Here is a 21,963-nt window from a genome sequence, read left to right as displayed (position 1 = left end):
CGGCTATGTGGAAAATTACCCTGGTATGTCCTGTACACAAAAAGCAGAACAAATCGAACCGACTAATTACCGCCCCATCAGTCTACTCTCGGTCATCAGTAAAGTGATGGAAGTGGGTCATCAACAGTGCTACAAATGGCACTTGCTTAAAAATAGCCTGCTCGCTGACGCCCATTTTGGGTTCCGCCAGGGCCACTCAGCTTCTGACTTCATTACAGCCTTGGTTCAAACATGGACAAGAGAGCTGAACTCCCGAGGTGAGGTGAGAGTGACTGCCCTTGACAACAAGGCAGCATTTGACAGTGTGTGGCATTAAGGAGCTCTAGCAAAACTGGAGTCAATTGCAATCAGGGGTAAAAGTCTCCACTGGTTGGAGTCATACCTAGCACAAAGGAAAATGGTAGTGATTGTTGAAGGTCAGTCATCTCAGCTCCAGGACATCACTGCAGGAGTTCCTCAGGGTAGTGTCCAAGGCCTTACCAACTTCAGCTGCTTCATCAATGAACTTCCTTCCATCTTAAGGTCAGAAGTGGGGATGTTCGCTGATGATTACATGATGTTCAGCACCATTCGCGACTCCTCAGATACTGAAGCAGTCCATGTCCAAATGTAGCAAGACCTGGACAATATCCAGGCTTGGGCTGACAAGTGGCAAGTAACATTCATGCCACACAAGTGTCAGGCAATGACCATCTCCAACAAGAGAGAATCCAACCATTGCCCCTCGAAGTTCAATGGCATTACCATCACTGAATCCCCCACTATCAACATTCTAGGGATTATCATTGACCAGAAACTGAACTGGACTAGCCATATAAATACTGTGGCTACAAGAGCAGGTCAGAGGCTAGGAATTGTGCGGTAAGTAACTCACCTCCTGACTCCCCAAAGCCTGTCCACCATCTACAAAAAACAAGTCAGCAGTGTGATGGAATACTCCCCACTTGCCTGGAGCAGCTCCCGCAACACTCTAGAAGCTTGACACCGTCCAGGACAAAGCAGTCCGCTTGATTGGCACCACATCCACAAACATTCACTCCCTCCACCACCGACGCACAGTAGCAGCAGTGTATACCATTTACAAGGTGCACTGCAGGAATTCGCTAAGGCTCCTTTGACAGCACCTTCCAAACCCATGGCCATTGCCATCTAGAAGGACAAGGGCAGCAGATACATGGGAACACCATCAACTGGAAGTTCCCCTCCAAGTCACTCACCATCCTGACTTGGAAATATATCGCCGTTCCTTCACTGTTGCTGGGTCAAAATCCTGGAACTCCCTTCCTAACAGCACTGTGGGTGTACCTACACCACATGGACTGCAGCGGTTCAAGAAGGCAGATCACCACCACCTTCTCAAGGGCAACTAGGGATGGGCAATAAATACTGGCCCAGCCAGCGAAGCCCACATCCTGTGAATGAATAAAAAAAAACTACAGTGTACTCAAAAATTAGGAATAGGGTACAGTGCTGGTGCAGAATTGCAGGAGTTTCATTGTGCACTTGGCTCTTGCCATAACCCACTGGTTGTGGTCAACTTTGGGACTGGACACAAAAATTGATTTAAAAAAGTTCTGGTCTTCACAGTCAGGAACTTTAGGATACAAAAACAAAAATAATTATGAAAAACACAACAGGCATCCTACCATTTTAGTTCCTAAAGTATTGCCATCAGTAGATACAGGAAATAAAAGCAACCCCATGATCTATTGGGACATTAGCAAAATCAGGATCAGTACCAATCAAAAACCACATCATTTAAGTTCCAAACCTCAGGAGAGAGATGCTGGTGGTTGAATCAGTGTCCACTGCCTTCCAAATTTCTTTGGCACCAGCCAAGCTCAAAGGCAATTAGAGATGGGCAATTCAGGCTCTCCTTGCCAATGACACCCAACGTATGAAAAAAAAAACCTCAGCAGCATCAAAAAAGGTATTGGATACCTGATTCCCACATAGTGTTATGTTTTCATGTGTTCTGGAACAGACAGCTTTCAAGGAATTAAAGTTTGCATAAATGCATTTCTAGACTCGTTACACATTAGGAAAACTGTCATTGCACTCCTGTCCCAGACCTGGAAGCCCAAGGCATCAAATAAATGGGTTACTCTCATTTGGAGGAAGGGGGCAGATATGGAAGATGGAGAAAAAGTGAGAGGCATTAGTCAATCAGTTTCGTCAATGCTGCCTTCCTTCACTTAAGCAGTCTAGGAGGCAGTTCTTAGTAATGTCTGACCAGTGAACCGATTCAAAATCTTCCCATGAAATGGATATAGTCAACATTACTTTGGGATTTATGGAATCTGGACTGGCTGTTATATTAATATATTTGGATTCTGTGGATGACAAGCACCTAGAGAAAAGGTATTAAATGACAAAATTGTAATAATCAACATGTCATCAACTAAAACTGACCATACCACAGATGCAGCTCAGATCAATTACTACCTCTCACTGTTCACAGACAGAGAAGTGGGCAATTTGAGATAGAATTGCAAAATCTTGCAGCCCAGAAGCTGGTCATTTGGCCAACTGTTTGTGCCAGCTCTCAAACAGTTATTCATTTAATCCTATTCCCTCTCCCGTATTGTGTTCTTTTTTAAATAAATTTGTTTTAATTCTGGTTCTGCCCTTGTTTCACAATTGGGCCTTCCATATCCCATTAGCCCTCTATCCATAATAAACACTCTATCCATGCTTTTGATGATCTGATAACTTAATAACTAAAAACGTAGGTAAGAGTTAAAAACTGATCTGTCATTGCATTCTTCAACAGGAGAGAATAATCTAACCTGATCTGAAATAAAGAAAGGATTCAAGGTTGAGTATGTGATTCAGCTGTCATGATAGGGCAGTGAATTTGGTAAGAAAGACAGTGGTACTTTTGGGAACATTGTCCCACAGCCTCAAAATTAGAATTTTTTTTTCAATTAAACAAAACAATATAGATTAGAACACTCCAAATCGTTCCACTTAATTTATCAGAGCATTTGTTTAGCGTTTTATAACATATTTCTACTCAATTTTTAGCATCTGACGGGAATTTATTTTTGAGTTATTCCTGTCTGCTAATAGTTGCATTTTCCTCTCCAGTGATGAAGGCCTCGATTCTTTCTAGTATATTTTTTTTCTTTAAACAGTAGCTTTCCAAAAGTCAAATCACTTCAGAAATAGCAATGTTTTCAGGAGGTTAACCTGTATATATTATTTTTGCTTTATAATATTCTGAAATTTAATAGAAGCATAGTAAGAACTTTAGAAACTTTAAAGATGGAATTATAATTTGCTGGCTGCAATCCACTTCTGACTGCCAGTTAGTCAGCATAATAAAAAGCAACTGCGGCCTATAAAACAATAACTTTCCCATGGAGATAAGAACTACTGATAACTCCCATCTATCTGAGACACCAGGGAGAATTGATTACTGGAGCTGCAACAATTGCACAATTACTTCATTCAGTAGAAAATTTGCCCCATCCTACCCTGCCTCCTTCAATAAATAAACTCACCTCTGCATTCTGATCACGTTCCAGTATTTCCTCAAACTCCTCATCAGTTTCTGTGCCTGAGAGGCGAGCTGCTCGGGCCATGAAGTACGGAGGTAGCTCTCCTATTGCAGTACCAGCACCCTGTAAGTTTGAAAAAAAAAAGCAAGAATGATGATTCAAGGAATATATATGTATATACATGCTTCAATGCCAAAATAAAAATAGCTTAGTCCACAATAACTGTGAAAATATTTTGTTGGCCCAACATTAAGGATTTATTCATTTTATGTTAGGTCCAGGACACACCGAATATAGATAGAAGGAAAAAACTAAAAATGTTTCAAATCTAAAATTTAAAATACACAGAAAACACTGGAAATACATAGATTAGCTAAAATCCTACTTTCTCTTCCAGTTGCAGACCAACATCTTCGTGATCTCCAAGATTCTCAGCTTTACATCCAATTGCAGTCTGATAAAGATACCAATTTTAACTGACAAAAGATTCCAAAATTCTGTCAGATTTATTAACTTCTGAATGTTACAGCCAACATTAGTATTGATGGAGTGGAAAAACAGAAAACATGACTTGGGAAGAGGCAATATTCGAATAACCAAAGCTGATTCAATTGTAGTGTCTGGACTAGCGACTGAATCAAGGTTAACAGTGTTCTCAGGGCAAAATAACGCTGCTTTAAAAAAAAAGTTGACATCCTGAATATCATTCAAAGAGACTTAGTTGTTTGTTTAAAAAGATAAAAAGTTCTGTTATCTGCATTATTTGTCTGCAGGAAAAAAACAGGACGATGGCTTCACATTAAGCCGGGGTCTTTTACATTCTGTTTGTGAACCCCTCAACCAGAGGTTTTCAAACTGGGATCCACAGGTGGACCCAATGCAGTTGTTATGGCATTGTGGATGGTAAATGCTGAACTGCTGAAATTCCAGAGGGAAGCTTGAAACAGTTGCCACAACTGTTTTTGCAATTTGTATTTTTATTTTGAGATGTGTGCCTTGAATTCAGCAGTATTAAGTCCACTGAGTCTTAGAGCTTTTTACAAAACTAAAGTAAACATTTATTAATAAAATAAATGATCTTAAGCACATACATAGGTCTATAAATTACTACTATGGCAACTCCTAGCTCCCCTAATTAATCTAACTCCCAGTTACACCTCTGTTAAGGCAACAGTAAAACAACATAGATTTCAACAGACTCAGGCAAAGCACACAATAGCCTGGACAGTGATATTCAAAGTGAATTCTCTTAACTTCGATTCCCGGAGACAGCAGTTTGGTACATAGAGGCTGGAGGCTTTTGTTAGATCTTGTTAGATCTTAGAATGCCTTCTTCTTACACACAACCTCATCTTCTTTGTACATGTTTCTCCCTTTTTAATGTAAATCCTATTGTTCCAATATGACTTTGCAACTTTATTTTTTCCATAATATAAATTTTTCATAGTACCCATATTAGCAGTAATCTTTGGGAAAAATAAACACACAGTTTGGCTTAGTCTCTGTTGGCTAGGTGTAACACCTTACACCATCTCTTTCAAATTAACTATTCTGGTTTATCTAAAAATGCAGATGTTCTTCACACCTCACATTCTAAAATTTTAGCCATGTTTATGTATTTAGCATTTCAAACCTAGTTTCCCTTCTGATACATCAAAGCATGCAGACCAGCTCCCTGTAATTCAATTAACACACACACTAATCCAAACCCCACCATTAACCTACCTTTACAATAAATTGCAATATTATGAAAATTATATTTTCATGACACAGTCACAAGGTTAATATACACACAGCTTTGTGAATTCTGTACTTAATGATTTAATGTGTTCTTTCAGTAGCTGCATACCAATAAATGTTTAATGCAATGATGATACTGTTTTTCTCTAGCTAGCCAAAACATTTTTTTTGGGGTGCCCCTTGGAGTAAGTCAGTATTTATAAGGACATTTGTCAATATTTGTAGGGAGGCCCTCCACACTGCCAAGTTTAAAAAACTGTCACAGGGTGGATGAAATTCTAGATAAGGCACAGTGCAGTTGTTGCTGGCTATCAGCAGCATGTGGAAAGAGCTCAAGCAGTTTCTGGGTTGCAGTTTCACTTATAACACAGCTTTGCATATACAGCAGAGTCTGGTTTGACTTGTAGATAGTAAAGGCAATCCTCCCCTCACCCTCAGTCTGATTAATCTCATTTCGTCGTTGAAAATTACCAATCTGAAAGATGATCAGGATCTTTCAGGGAATGCAACTTGTGAAGGAAATATCTGTGGGTTTCTCAGAGGAGGTAGAATACAATCAAGTTTTGTACAGACATAACAAACCTACATCGTTATTAGTGTACAAAAGAAGCACTTCTTTGAATTCATACAATCTGTAATACAACTTTTCCAAATCAACTTAAATAGACTGAAAGCTTCATTTTTCGATGGGTCTGTGAGGCAAGTTTATAGTTAGTGAGCCTCATGCAGACTGCCCAAGATCATAAGTTCACTGGGGAATAAGTTCCGATCTGCAGAACACAGTGCCAACATGCTATGCCTTCCTGTCACAAAGGAGAATTTATTTTAAAAAACTATAAAATTCTCATGAATATATTTGAATTTCTGAAGCTATTATATATATTATATATAGATGGACATTCAAATATTTTATGGTTAATGTTACATTCACGTAGGAACTTTATTCAAGCCATCGTATATTTAGGCAGACAATCAAATATTTTAAAAGCGTATATTCTCATTTGTAGCTTATGGAACTGTGTATCTTTTGACACAACATTGCTTGGGGTGAAAGATATTGCTGCATCAGACAGCGTGTACTGACGCAATGTTAGTTAGGGGACTGAGGCAGCTTGTTTAGCACAAGGCCCTAGGGCTGGTAAGGTTCAGGAGTAGTGGAAGAAATCCTGCATACAGATCATCACATGGGTAGGGCTTGGGAAACTTCCATTGTCAGTGGGCTGCAGTGCCGAAGGGGTAGCTTATTTGACTGGGTCTCCAAGAATTGGCACCAATCTATCATACAAATGCTGTTCCATTAATTCAATGGAGTTTAGCACAGAATTGTGCACAAATTTGACCCAATCTGCATGTTAATCTCTGCACCTAATGTAATGGAATAGGGTCCCAGTCTAGGACTTGCGTCTATTAGCTAAGCTGGCACCCAAGTGCTGTTTATAGGAAATGGTGCATTGTTAGAGTGCAATCCTTCAAGTGACACATTTGCCTGTAGATACCATGGCACAGTTCAAATGTATGTAGTGACTTTCTCATGATATCTTGATCAAAAAGAATTGCTCACGTCCAGGTGTTGAACATTGATAAGACATAGTGACTGCTGTGTTTGTTTACACATTTTTACAAATCAGTGATTAGGACCTTGCTGAAGTAATACTTGAGCACAAGAATCAAGGCCTACACTCCAGTGCAGTATTGATGGAGATGGTGCCTTTCAGATCAGATGTTAAACAGAGGACCTCTCTACCCTGTAAAAGATCCCGTGACACTATTTCAAAGAAGAGCAAAGGGGTCTTCCCCTGTGTCCTGGCCAATATTTATTCCTGAATGAACCTCACATAAAAATGCATAATCTGGTCATCACCTCATTGTTATTTGAGAGAGCTTGCTGTGCGCAAACTGGCTGCTCAGTATCCTACAAAAAAAGTGACTACACTTCAAAAGTATTCATTGACTGTAAAGCACATTAGATTTCCTGAGAGTTTGAAAGGCACTATATAAATGCAAGTCTTTTTCTTGTGTGTCCAATACTGGGTGCCGCGCTTTAGGAAGGATGTCAAGGCCTTAGACAGGATGAAGAGGAGGTTTACTAGAACATGTGGTACTTCAGTGATGTAATGAGGCTAGAGAAGCTCGGAAAAGGGAAGATTTAATAGAGATGCTCAAAATCATGAAGGGTTTTGATAGAGTAAACAAGGAGACACTTCCCAGTGACAGAAGGATTAGTAATCAGAGGACACAGATTTAAAGATAATTGGCATAAGAACCAAAGATGAGGAAATTTTTTTCCACACAAATTTATCATCTGGGATTCACTATCCTACTCTAGATGGTGAAGGATAGAACTGGAGCCTAATCTTTATACTCTTTTATGAGCTTTTATTTAGAGATACACATTTTAAACATGCTCTTCCTTAACCCAGCAACCAGTTTCAGTCTGCTCCTATATACAGGAGCACAAGAGAATCCCCAGTTAATGCCACCACTTGAACACAATTAAGAACTCAATTAACATATAAATTAACATTCACTGCCTGAAAGGGTAGTGGCAGCAGATGAAATAGCAACTTTAAAAAGATAATTGGAGAAATACTTGAAAAGAAAGCATTGCAGGGCAATGGGGAAGAGCAGAGGAGTGGAACTAATGGATAGCTACTTCAAAGAGCCAGCACAGACATGATGGGTCAGATGGCCTCCTTCTGTGCTGTGAGATTCTATTACTTCATTTTGTAAAACACTTTACAAATGTATGACTCAGACTCACTTTAAATTTGCAACAAATACACTGTAATTCCACAATTTACCGTACGTTGTTATTGGCAGAAGTAAGAGATATACATTTGAAAAGACCAGAAAGAAGCACGTAATTAGCAGATGTACTGAATTCTCTCCCCCTCTGCCCCCCACACCCCCCCATTCCTGTTAAGAGTCACAAATTGTAGTTGTGTGCCACAGGTATGCATCACTTGCATACTTTGCATTAATTAAAAAGTTTTTTCTAGGAACTTGCACTTACTCACATCAAACAAATAACAATTATGCCCCTCACACAAATACCATGTTGTCAAAAATTACAATTGTTTCATAATAATACTTGAATTATTGCAAATGCTTGACAATTGTTACATTTAAAGACTAACTGGCAAATGGTAACATTTGAGAGGTCAAAAAATATAGGTTACAAGATAAATCAGTACAAAAATAGTTTCCTATAATGGAGACAACATGCTCTGAACTAATGCAAAAAAAAATATAATTATGTTAGTTTAGATTAATTAAGTTGGTAATTTCCCGATCTATGTCGGATTCCAGTATTATTATTAACTCCAGTATTTAATCTAGCCTGATCAGTACCGTAATGATCGAGTCAGAGGTGCTGTCTTTCAGTTGAGATATTAATCAACATCACAAGAGATATCTGGTCACTAACACATTGCTGTTTCTGGGAGTTTGCTGTGCACAAATTGCGTGCCACATGCCCAGTGACTATGCTTCTGAAGTACTTCATTGCCCGTAAGGCACTTTGGGACATTGTAAGGTTGTGAAAGGCACTGTGTAACTTCAAGTTTTTCTTTTTTTCTTTAAACCGAGGCTCCATTTCCTATCAGACAGACCAAAAAATGCCATGACCCTATCTGCAGCACAGATTCACTTCACTTCACTTCACCTGTTAGCAAGCCCTCCCTCAACCAACACCACTGAAATTAGATTATCTGGTCAGACACCCTTTTATAAACAGCTTTAATAAAGATTCTGCTCATTGTTGTCAATGTCTTATCAATTACATTGCTAATGTTTGGAAATGTCAATTACATTGTTAAGGAAACAGGTGATGAGTATATGAACACATATGAATAGGGGAAAGCTGGGACACAGTGTATGTGAAAAGTGTTGACACTGGACAAAGTCATTAGGCTCTCTCAGCAAGAAAAGGCTTAGTTTTGACTTCACCAACTGGTATGGATCCTATTAACATTGGTAGCAGAGGATGTTTGGCCTAAAGGTGAAGATTGGACACTAAGATTCCTTTTCAGACAGAAGGTTTTAATTGGAGTTATTTTGGAGAAGAATGGCTGAAGCCAAATGTAAAGTATTAGGGTATGATTTTCCACTGTTGTTCTGAGAAGCTGAACCTTATGACCAATGGAAGAATGAAGTGGATATGTGGACATGGGTTACATCCTTCCCAAAGAAAAAGCAAGGTATGGCCTTGGCACTTTCACTTCCCACCAGAAGCAGGATCAGTGTAAAGTATTTTCAGAGCTAGAGGCTCATCAATTGGACACTTAGGAAGGTTTGGATAAACTCTTAAAATAGATGGACAAAATTTATAAGAAAGGTGACCTGTTAAGTGCATGTGAGGCATAGTCAGACTTTGATAAATTTAGAAGGATGGACAGTTATTCCAGAGAAGAATATATCATGGAATTTAACAGGTTATATACAAGACTGCAGAAATCCTATGTGGAGATCCCTAATCAGTGCTTGTTTTCAAATTGTTGGATGTATCCAACATGGATAGGTTCCTGGTCTTGACTGGAATTAGGTTCTTAGAAAGAGAAGCTTTTGGAATGTTCCAGCAGCCAGAATGTCAAGTGCCAGTGACAGAACCGGAGATTAATACCAGACTGGAATCTTTGTCTCAGTATGACCGAGCACCCCTTAGGAGGTAAGCAAATACAGTCATGGATTACACAGTTGAATTTTAGTGACTAGAATATTTATGAAGCGAGGTTTCTCTCCAATTCAGAGTAAGAAAATTCAGTATTAAGTGGAAAATATGTAGGGGAGAAAGGCAGGTTCCTGCAGTGGACTAACGTTGATTCACCTCTCTTTGGTATAAATTCCACCAAAACGGGAACCCCCTCTGTTGATCATTCTATGAGAAACTTTTACAAAACATCTATATTAATTATAATAATAAAATTACTTATTAATTATTTATTAAAATAAAAAATAATAATAAAAATAATTAATATATATATTAAGAGTAAAAGGATGGTAAGGGGCACAATTGGTCCCCTTGAAGATCAGAGTGGTCGTCTATGTGTGGAGCCTCATGAGATGGGGGAGATCTTAAACAGTTTTTTTGCATCAGTATTTACTCAGGAAACTGGCATAGTGTATAAGGAAGGAAGGGAAACAAGCAGTAGTGTCATGGAACATATAGAGATTAAAGAGGAGGAGGTGCTTGCTGCCTTACAGCGAATAAAGGTAGATAAATCCCCCGGGCCTGACATGATATTCCCTCGGACCTTGAGGGAGACTAGTGTAGAAATTGCAGGGGCCCTGGCAGAAATATTTAAAATGTCCTTAGCCACGGGTGAGGTGCCGGAGGATTGGAGGGTAGCTCATGCTGTTCCGTTGTTTAAAAAAGGCTCCAAAAGTAAACCAGGTAATTACAGGCCAGTGAGCCTGACGTCAGTAGTAGGTAAATTATTGGAAGGTGTTCTGAGAGATCGGATATATAATTATTTGGACAGCCAAGGGCTGATTAAGGATAGTCAACATGGCTTTGTGCGTGGTAGGTCGTGTTTAACGAACCTTGTAGAGTTTTTCGAGGAGGTTACCAAGAAAATAGATGAAGGAAAGGCTATGGATGTTGTCTACATGGACTTTAGTAAGGCCTTTGACAAGGTCCCACATGGGAGGTTAGTTCAGAAAGTTCAGACACTTGGTATCCATGGAGAGGTTGTAAACTGGATTCGAAATTGGCTGTGTAGGATAAGACAGAGAGTGGTAGTGGATGATTGCTTCTCAGACTGGAGGTCTGTGACTAGTGGTGTGCCTCAGGGATCTGTGCTGGGACCATTGTTGTTTTTTGTCTATATCAATGATTTGGATGATAATGTGGTAAATTGGATCAGCAAGTTTGCTGATGACACTAAGATTGGAGGCGTTGTGGACAGCGAGGAAGGCTTTCAAAGCTTGCAGAGATCTGGACCAACTGGGAAAATGGCAGATGGAAGTTATTGCGGAAAAGTGTGAGGTGTTACATTTTGGAAGGTCAAACCAAGGTAGGACATACACAGTAAATGGTAGGGCACTGAGGAGTGCGGAGGAACAAAGGGATCTAGGAGTTCAGATACATAATTCCCTGAAAGTGGCGTCACAGGTAGACAAGGTAGAGAAGATTTACTAGGATGTTGCCGGGTCTTAAGCAGTTGAGTTACAGGGAAAGATTAAACAGGTTAGGACTTTATTCCTTGGAGCGTAGAAGAATGAGGGGAGATTTGATAGAAGTTTACGAAATTATGAGGGGTATAGACAGAGTAAATGCGAGTAGGCTCTTTCCACTTAGATTAGGAGAGATAAACACAAGATAACATGGCTTTAGGGAGAAAGGGGAAAGGTTTCGGGGGAACATTAGGGGGAACTTCTTCACTCAGAGTGGTGAGAGTGTGGAACGAGCTACCATCTGACGTGGTAAATGCGGGCTCACTCTTAAGTTTTAAGAATAAATTGGATAGATACATGGATGGGAGAGGTCTGGACGGTTATGGACTAGGTGCAGGTCAATGCACTAGCGGAATAATATTTCGGCACAGACTAGAAGGGCCGAATGGCCTGTTTTCTGTGCTGTAGTGTTCTATGGTTCTATGGAACAGATGTCAGAAGCTTTAAAAAAAATTCTGGGGAAACGCTAATTTCCAGCCCCTTTCATAGCCCCAATGGGACAACACAAAAGATGGAGGATTTAATGCTGGCAGCATTGAGACCATTTAGATATGGGGCGCAACCGTCAATACGACAGAAGAACTACAAACAAATGAGGATAGAGACCCTTTTCGTAGCTCTAACAGACGGCAGGAATTGGGTAGCTATGGCAGGAGAATGAATCCCAGGAATAATTGAACGATGGTAAACAGGTGCTCCAGATGTGACTTGAAATATCATTATGTGATGAATTGTCTGAAATATAACAGCAGGGTTTTTGAAATGACACATGATAAGGAAGGGTCAGAAGGGGAAGATGACGATACTCAGTCAGAAGAAATTGTACTGGTCAACAGAAGCTTTAGTCTGGTAATGGGTGTTCTAGTTGCAAACTCATTCAATTGAGCTGTGTTTGACAGTGGGTGCATGTCCACAGTATGTGGAAGTGGATTGAATAAAGTGTTACTTGAATTCTCTAAATAGTAAAGGCAGAAGTAAGATTAAGGAGTATGAAAGTTCTATTTACTTCAGGTTCAGGGACAATAACGAGTTAAAGTCACTAAAGAGTGTGTAAAATAGTCGGGGTAAATCATTTTATCAGCACAGATTAGTATCCAGTGAAATACCCTCACTGTTGAGTAAGCTGTCCATGAAAAAGGCTCAAATGAAATTAAATATGGAACAAGAGAAGGCAATTGTTTTTGGGAAATCTGTAGATTTACAGCTTGCACAATTGGGACATTATTGTATCCCCTTAACAAGGCCTAACAATTTCTAATCCTGGTTAAAGAAGAGTTGATAACATCAGGGGTTAGGAGTTTAAAGGAAAAAAGGCAAATGGTTTCAAAACTACATCAGCAGTTTGCTCATCCATCTTGTCATAGGTTAAAAATTCTACTAAAGGATGCAGGGGTAATGGATGATGAATAAATGACAAACTTATAGAAGAGATCAGTGACACCATCACAGCCCATAGCGAGTCTCCCATTAGCAAGAGACTTTAATGAAATTGTAGCAATGGGCTTATGGGATAAGGACAAATACATTTTTCTCTTACACTTCATAGACATGGCAACTAGATTGTCTGTCAACAGTAATATTATAGTAAAGACAAAAAGGTAATTGTAAACAAGAAAATTAAAAAATGGATACGATCTGGACTGGGAGCACCAGCTAAATTCCTAACTGACAAAGGTGGGGGGAATTTGCCAACGATACATTTACAAGTATGTGTGGAAATACGAACATTATAGTAATGAACACAGCAGCAGAAAGGCATTTGTCAAGGCTAAGGTTTAAGAGAAAATTTGGCTAGCTTTATGGCACTGCATAAGGCCATCAGAAATAAATGTTAATCCAGGGGGCATAGCATATTACAAAACAGAAGGGCAGAAAGAATGGAAAGGCTCAGGTAGGGTTATAGGTAGTGATTGGAAAAAACAGTAATTTTACAACATGGCAATCAAACTGTTAGGGTATATTCCTCAAGGCTAATTGGCACTGATTACACATTTAGAGAATCTGATCAGGCAACAAAGTGCAGAAGCACCATGCACTTAACATACACATATGTTAGACAATTACGAGCAGCAGATTATGGCAGATAAAGGGATGACTGAATTTGAACCAAGTAATACTGAAGCACAGAATTAGGCTATTTATCCCGAGGGAAAACTACCCAAAGTTGGCACTAGAGTAACATATATGCCATTAGGGGCCAGTGAATAGAGGGATGCTACCATTATAGGGAAAGCAAGAAAAGACACCTGTAAAAACAAATTTGAATGTGCAAGATGAGGGACAGAAAGTAAGACTCATGGATTGGCAAAATGAAGTAGAGATGTGGAAGACCAAAAAACACAATGGGAGTTCTGAAGGCGGACTGGGAAGTGATCACAGCCCTAGGAAAAGATCACGGACTTGCGAAAGGGACTCTGATCGTAGGAGGGGGAGATTCTGTAGCAGTAGCGTAGAAAGAGATAGGAGAGTGAGTGGAGGTTGTAGTTTGACAAGAACAAGAACCCTAGAACAGGTTAGGAATGCTACTAGAAGTAGAAACCCTTATGATCGAGAAGTTTTAGTGGCTACTAACAAATTAGAAGTTGTTAAAGGATGCCAAACAAAAAAGAGTTGGAAAGAATTTGATGTATATACTGAAATACCAGACAAGGCTGAAATACCATAGAGGGGACCAGCCAGCCTTTCACACAGGTAGCATAGAAAAGCTGCTTCCTGATGGCAAGAATAAGGATAAAGCTAGAATAGTGGCTCGGGGTTTCGAAGAAAAGCTTGGTGATCAAGGTATCAGCGTGGATTCCCTTACTGCAGGAAAAGTGAGCTTGAAGATTTTCTTAGCTCTTTTAGCAACATATTCCTGGGAATGTAAATTGACTGATATAAAAGCTGCATTTTTGCAAGGAGAAATTTCAAAGGGAAGTGTTTTTGAAACCACCTAAATAAGCTGGCAATATAGAAGGGAAACTGTGGAAATTAAACATGTGTTTTTATAGGCTCAATGATGCATTAAGGGATTTCTCAGTTAGGTCCATCCTACTGAACGCTGGTTGTTTCAGCTAAAGGCAGACCCAGCATTTTCTATTGGTATCACAAGGAGAAACTAGCAGGCTTCTTCATAATGGTGTTCTGTGGGAAGGTTCTGCAGTATTTCAGCAATGGGTGATAGATGAAATAAAGAAGGAATTTAAGGTTGGAAGTCAGGCTTTGGGGCCTTTAAATATATAGTGTATATATATTAGACATTAAGCAGAATAAAGTCAGGAGTGAGCATGAATCAACAACTTAATTGCATCCCAATATTTCAGACCTGGTCCTCACAAAGTGGATCTTCCATCCAAGGAAGAAACAGACCAATTAAGAAGTTTGATTGGACAGTTGAACTGGTTGTGCACATGCCGTACTTGATGCTAGTTATGATATTTTGGAACTGAGTACTATGATAAAACATGCTACAGTTGAAGTTCTGGGAGCAAATAAAACATTAAAGAAATTAAATTCAGAGAAATGTGCACTCAAATTTCCAGCCTTGTGTAATCCAGAAGATAGGAAGTTAATCATTTTTAGCGATGCTTCACATGCCAATCTTCCAAATGGATATTGTAGCACACCAGGATTTATCATATTCTTGGTAGGAAGGAATAATAAATGTTGTCCATTGGTCTGAGAAGCGAAGAAAAAAAAGGGTGGTGTGATAGACTAAGACCTCACATTGTGCATTTTTTTTGCTATTTCTAAATTTTAAAACGGGACTTTGGCTGAAAAAGATCCTTAAAATGGCTGAACCTATGTTTGTCTGTGACCCCAGAACAAAAGAAGCCACTTTGCAATTTTGGGAAAACTCACACCTTGTTATCTCGGAGGAGCCATTAACGATCACCTGGGGACTGTACAGCCCAACTTCAAAGAACTATACAAAGGTCATTTGCACTTGATAACCCAGGCTTGCCAGCAGGAGACAGAGAACGTCTGCTAAGACAAAAGGCCCCTCAAGCATTCCTTTTAATTCATAATAGCCAAGACATTTTGTCTTCGAGACCCAGCCAAATTCCAGGCGATGGATACACATCCTTTGTTGAAGAGCTGGTGGAGAGGTGCATGCCCACCTCATCTTTGGCAATCAACACCAATGGAAAAATGAATTCTACAACATCGGTTTTCAGCCCACCGACCTCAGTGAAGGAATACATCACTAGACTTTGATTCTGGACTCTTGAACTCACGTGAACCAATATTTATTTTCTATGTGGTCTCTATACTGTAAAACTGCTTTTCTCTATCCCTCTCTTTACTGTATGAGTGCAGAGGGGAAGCTGAAAATCCTCCTTTTCGCATTTTGAATGTGTTCAATAAACTAAACCTTTTGAGTTTATCCTACTTCGAGTTTGCTGCAGACTTATTAGTAGAAATTGGATCACTCAAAAATTGAGCTGTTGTGGAAATATCCCGCTGCTTACAAAGAGAAAGAGATTAAAACACCTTTATTTACAGATGGGTGGTGAGAGGAGAAATTAGTGCTGTTTAAGTTAACGGTCCCCCCACCCCCCCCCGCCAATATTTTCTTTGATTGCTTTGTAATTATTTATATATGAAACTTTAAAAAGTTTTGGTTAAAGGAGGAGAAATATGGGGCTTATTAGTGGTTGATATACTAAAATGTGTGACATGGAAGATGAAAAAGTATAAGTTTGTTTCTTTTCAGTTCGTTTGAAAGATTGTTCTTATGTTTTCAGAAGTTTTAAAGAGGGGAATCTGTCAATGTCTTATCAATTATATTGTTACGGTTTGTAAATGTCAATTATATTAATGGAAATGGGTGATGGGTATTTGAACACTTATAAATAGGGGTAGCTGGACATTGGGTACATGAGGAGTGCTGACACTGAACAAAGTCAATAAACTCTCTCAGCAAAGAAAGGCTGTGTCTTTAGTTTAGACTTCACCAACCGGCCTGGATCCTGTTAACAATAGTAAAATCAAGTTGTAAGAATAGTTCTACAATATAGATGCAGGAATATCACCATACTTCAAGGGTTAAAGAAAGTTCAGAAAAAGACATTTCACAATTCAGTTATAACTGCTTTGTTTGCATTTGATGCTATTTCACCTGCATCTTTCAAAATCAGTTGCAGTCACAGGATTTGGAGAGGAAGAATATACCTTTTGTCTCCAAAGTGAGTTATAATATAGCAGGCCCTTAGGGCAAATGATTGTCATTCTGTCTGATGCTTAAGGTTTACTTCAATCCATTTAATTTTCTTTATTTCATTCTCTGACACACGTTACAGTACATCTAAATAAAACTTTTAGACTGGTACACTTACAAAACAGAGTAATCAGATTCTAGCAAAAAAATCTTATGCAAGATAACTTGTTTGAGGGTTCACATGCTAGGTATTAAAACTAAATTATAATCTAATACCTGCAATTCATTGTAACATATGTACCATGTCTGTGTGGCGGCTCCTAAGCAGGTTGAGCAGCAGTGCTCTGGTGTCGGGTAGACCAGGGTGAATGAAGCAGTGTGTTGGCTCTGCTGCCCCAGGTAGTACCTGCCAGTTTTCATATAGATTCATTCTTGTCTTGACCTTGGCTCTGGTGTTCTGGTGGTGTTGCCAGTAGGTCAATGTATGGTCAAGGGTGATACCAAAGTATTTTGGCATTGGGCTGTGGGTGAATGGTCAGCCACAGAACTGGGCCTGAAGTTCTTTCCCATCCTTCGAGTTGTTTAGATGGAAGGCTGAAATGACAATCTTTGCAGCGTTTGGTTGAAGACTCCATTTTCTGAAGTAGGTGTATACAGAACATTGATCTTCAGTGTTTTCTCAAGGTCCTGAAGTTCTTTCGCACAGAAAGCCAGGGCCAAGATGTCAGCATATGTAAAGAGTTGTGTTAGGGAGGTCACACGTATATATGTTGAAAAGAGCCAATGCTAACATGAGAACATAAGAAATAGGAGCAAGAGTATGCCATTCGGTCCCTCGAACCTGCTTTGCCATTCAACAAGATCATGGCTGATCTGATTGTGGCCTTCACTTTCCTGCCTTGCCCCCATAACGCTCGACTCCCTTGTCAATCAAAAATCTGTCTAACTCAGGCATGAATATATTTAATGACCCAGCTTCCACTGGATGCTGGGGAAAAGAATTCCTAATACTAACAACCCTCAGAGAAGAAATTCCTCCTAATCTGCCTTAAATGGGAGGCCCCTTATTTTGAAACTGTTCCCCCTAGTTCTTAGGTTCCCCCAAATGGGGAAACATCCTTTTATCATCCAAACTGTCAAAACCCCTCAGAACCCTGTTTCAATGAGATCACCTCTCATTCTTCTAAACTCCAATGAGTATTGCCCAACCTGCTCAACCTTTCCTCATAAGACAAACACCTTCATCTCAGGAATCAGCCTAGTGAACCTTCTCTTAACTGCTTCCAATGCAATTAAGTCCCTCCTTAAGTAAGGAGACCAAAACTGTACACAGTACTCCAGGTGTGGTCTCGCCAGTGCCCTGTACAGTTGGAACAAGACTTCTCTACTTTTATACTCCAACCCCCTTGCAATAGCAACCAACATTCCGTTTGCCTTCCTAATTACTTAGGACAGGAAAGCTTACTTATGATTCATGAACAAAGACACCCAGATCCTGCTACACTGCAGCATTCTGTAGTCTTTCTTCATTTAATTAACATTCTGCTTTTCTATTATTCCTGCCAAAATGGACATCATTTTCCCACGTTATACTCCATCAGCCAAATTTTTGTCCACTCATTTGCCCCCTCAAATCCCTTTGCATACTCTTTGTATTTTCCACAAAACTTGCCTTCCTACCTACCCTTGTATCAACAACAAATTTGGCTACAATACAGTTGGTCCCTTCATTCAAGTTATTAATATAGATCGTAAATAGTCATAAATTGTGAGGACTGATCCCTCTGGGAACCCATTGTTGGTTATGCGTAGACTAGTTTGTTCTCCAAGTTATAGACTGGAAAAATCAAATGGGCAAAGGTAGCGTAGCTGAAGGGTTCATAGAATGTTTTCGGGATAGTTTTAGAACAGCACGTTGCGGAGCCAACCAGAGAGCAGGCTATACTAGACCTGGTATTGTGCAACGAAATAGGATTAATTGATAACCTCATAGCGAAGGCACTTCCCAGGTAGCGGCGATCATAATATGATTGAATTTTACATTCATTTTGAGGAAGAGACAAGTATGCCCAAGACTAGAATTTTAAACTTAAATAAGGGCAATTATGAGTGCATGAAACCAGAGCTAGCTAAAGCAAACTGGAAAATGAGGTTAACGGATAGATCAACAGAGGTTCAGTGGCAGACATTTAAGAGGGATATTTCAGAATACACAGAATACATTCCAATGAGAAAGAAGAATTCCAAGGGGAGGACCCACCATCCGTGGTTAACTAAAAAAGTTAAAGACAGTATCAAAGTTAAAGGAAAAACATATAATTGTGCAAGGTGGGTAGGTCAGAAGATTGGAAAGGATATAAAGAGCAGCAAAGAATGACAAAAGATCATTCAGGAGGGAAAAAATAGAGTACGAGAGAGAGCTAGCTAGTCATATAAAGGCAGATAGTAAGTTTCTATAGATATTTAAATAAGAGTTAACAAAGTGAGCGTTGGTCCTATAGAAAGTTCGTCTGGGGAATTGATAATGGAAAGTAGGGTGGATGAATTAAACAGGTATTTTACTTTGGTCTTCACCATAGAAGACAGAAGTAACATCCTGGAAATAGCTGTAAATCAGGAAATGGAAGGGAGGGAGGAACTCAGGAAAATTACAATCGCCAGAGAAGTGGAATTGAGCAAATTGTTGGGGCAGCGGGCTGTCAAAACCCCAAGTTTGGATGGACTTCATCCTAAGATCTTGAAAGAAGTTTCTAGTGAAATAATTGATGCATTGGTTTTAATTTTCCAAAGTTCCCTAGATTCGGGGAAGGTTCCATTAGATTTGAAAATAGCAAATATAACTCCTTTATTCAAAAGGAGAGTAAGACAAAAGGCAGGAAACTATAGGCCAGTTAGCTTAACATTTGTCACAGAGAAAAATGTTACAAGCTATTATTCTATACTTAGAAAAGTATAAAGCAATCAGGCAGAATCAACATGGTTTTGTGAAAGGGAAATCATGTTTAACCAATTTATTGGAGTTCTTTGAAGCAGTCACATGTGCTGTGGATAAAGGGGAACTGGTGAATGTACTATACTTAGATTTCCAGAAGGTATTTAATAAGGTGCCACATCAAAGGTTATTGCGGAAAATAAAAGCTCATGGTGTAGAGGGTAACATATTGGCATGGATAGAAGATTGGCTGGCTAACAGGAAGCAGTTGGCATAAATGGGTCTTTTTCTGGTTGGCAGGGTGTGATGAATGGTGTGCCACAGGGATCAGTGCTGGGGCCTCAAATTTATACAATTTATATAAATGACTTGGATGATGGGACCGAAGGAATGGTTGCTAAATTTGCTGAAGGCACAAAGAGAGGTAGGAAAGCAAATTGTGAAGAGGACGTAAGGAGGCTACAAAGGGACATAGGTTAAGTGAGTGGACAAAGATCTGGCAAATGGGGTATAACGTGGGCAAATGTGAAATTATCCACTCTGGCAGGAAGAATAAAAAAAGCTTATTATCTGAACAGTGACAGATCGCAGAGCTCTGAGATTCAGAGGGATCTGGGTGTCCTAGTGTAGTTATAGCAAGTAAGTCGAAAAGCTAATAGAACATTATTTGTTGAGGAAAATTGATTACAAAAGTAGGGAAGTTATGTTTCAGTTGTACAGGGCATTGGTGAGACCACATCTGGAGTACTGTGTACAGTACTGGTCTCCTTATTTAAAGATATAAATGCATTAGAAGCGGTTCAGAGGAGGTTTATTAGGCTAATACCATGAATGGGCAGGTTGCTTTATGAGGAAAGGTTAGACAGGTTAGGCAATATCCACTGGAGTTTAGAAGAGTAAGAGGCGACTTGATTAAAATCTTTCAGATCCTGAGGGGTCCGGACGGGGTGGATATGGAGAGGACGTTTCCTCTTGTGGCAGAATCTAGAACTAGGGGTCACTGTTTATAATTAACTCATGGCCCTCAGAAAAAATTTCTCCTCTTTTAAGACAGACGAGGAGAAATTTTTTCTGAGGGCCGTGAGTCTTTGGAACTCTCTTCCTCAAAAGGCAGTTGAAGCAGAGTCTTTGAATATTTTTAAAGCAAAGCTAGCTGGATTCTTGATTAATAAAGGTGAAAGGTTATTGGGGGTAGGCAGGAATGTGCGGTTGAAGTTACAATCAGATCAGCTATGATCTTATTGAATGGCAAAGTAGGCTCCAGGGGCCTATTCCAAGTTCATATGTTAGCAAGTTATACAATGAACTGTCAGTTGCTGATCATGGAGTTGGTTAGGTGTAGGGTTTTCACATAGATGATTTGAGTGTTTCAGTAGCATGCCTGTGCACTACACTGTGTCACAGGCACAGGATAGTCGACAAAGGGAAGACAGTGAAGTCGTGGTAATTTTGCTGCCTTAGTAATCCAGAGACTCGGACTAATGCTCTGGGGACATGGGTTCAAATCCCTCCATGGCAGCTGGTGAAATTGGAATTCCGTTAATAAAACTGGAATATAAAGCTAGTTTCAGTAATGGTGACCATGAAACTATCAATTGTCGTAAAACCCACCAGGTTCACTAATGTCCTTTAGGGAAGAAAATCTGCCACCCTTACCTGATCTGGCCTACATGCGACTCCAGACCCACAGCAATATGGTTGACAATTATCTGTACTCTACAACACTCCGTTCCAACAACATCCACATCCCATTAAAGAATAAATTTTAAAAAGGCAGCTCCTGTCTTCAGGCCTTTCTTGAAAATCGGCCTCAAATCGGTGTGAGGACTTGCTCAGAGTAGTTGCAGCTTGTGCAAAAACCTCCCTGTTGGGGCAGCATTGCTGCATCCAGGATGGGACTCAGTCTGTTCAGCAAGAGATGTTCCAGGATCTTATGTTGAGAGCAGGGTTTTAAGGCAGTAGCTGCTTGGGTCAGCAGCTAGAGTGCCTTCCCTGGCTTGGCAATGACTACTATCTTGGATTGGTGCCAGATGTCCGAAATGGTGCCTGTACTGTGGATGGTGGTAAACAGCTTTGTGAGCCAATTCCTTTCCTGTGATCTGGTGTTCTTCAAGAATCCTAGGTAAATTCCGTCAACCACTGCTTTGGCTGACTTGGTTGCCATGGAGGCACTGATCACTTCATCTTGTGAGTAAGGGCTTGAGAACTCTCCTCGGGAGCAATCTTGAGACACTACAATGGACTGTTTTTACCATCCGCTTATCTTCACTGTTGTTCCTGCTGGCTGATATCTTTATGTTTATTAAGAGTCGTGAAGTGATGGCATCAGTGTTGATTGTGGGCCACTGGTGTGATTGTTGCTCGGCTGCTTCCAGACGGTGTAGGATTTTCCACACCTTTTGGTTCAAATACACAAAGTCAGTCTTCTCTGCTGTTTCCTGCCATCTTATGAGGCGTCTTTCATCAAGGTCTCG

General features: G+C 39.9%; 1 protein-coding gene across 4 annotated transcripts in view; it reads right to left on the bottom strand.

Moving 5' to 3' along the window:
* Positions 1-21,963, bottom strand: part of vmp1 (vacuole membrane protein 1) — a 191,284-nt gene that overhangs the window by 66,075 nt on the left and 103,246 nt on the right. For all 4 annotated transcript variants that reach the window (XM_078548215.1, XM_078548217.1, XM_078548216.1 and 1 more), the window contains one exon: positions 3,507-3,626. In XM_078548215.1, the coding sequence (XP_078404341.1) occupies positions 3,507-3,626 (120 nt within the window). The remainder of the gene's footprint in view (positions 1-3,506; positions 3,627-21,963) is intronic.

Source organism: Cetorhinus maximus, chromosome 9 (assembly GCF_964194155.1).
Source record: "Cetorhinus maximus chromosome 9, sCetMax3.hap1.1, whole genome shotgun sequence".
NCBI lineage: Eukaryota > Metazoa > Chordata > Chondrichthyes > Lamniformes > Cetorhinidae > Cetorhinus > Cetorhinus maximus.
This window is presented reverse-complemented; position numbering and strand designations above follow the sequence as displayed.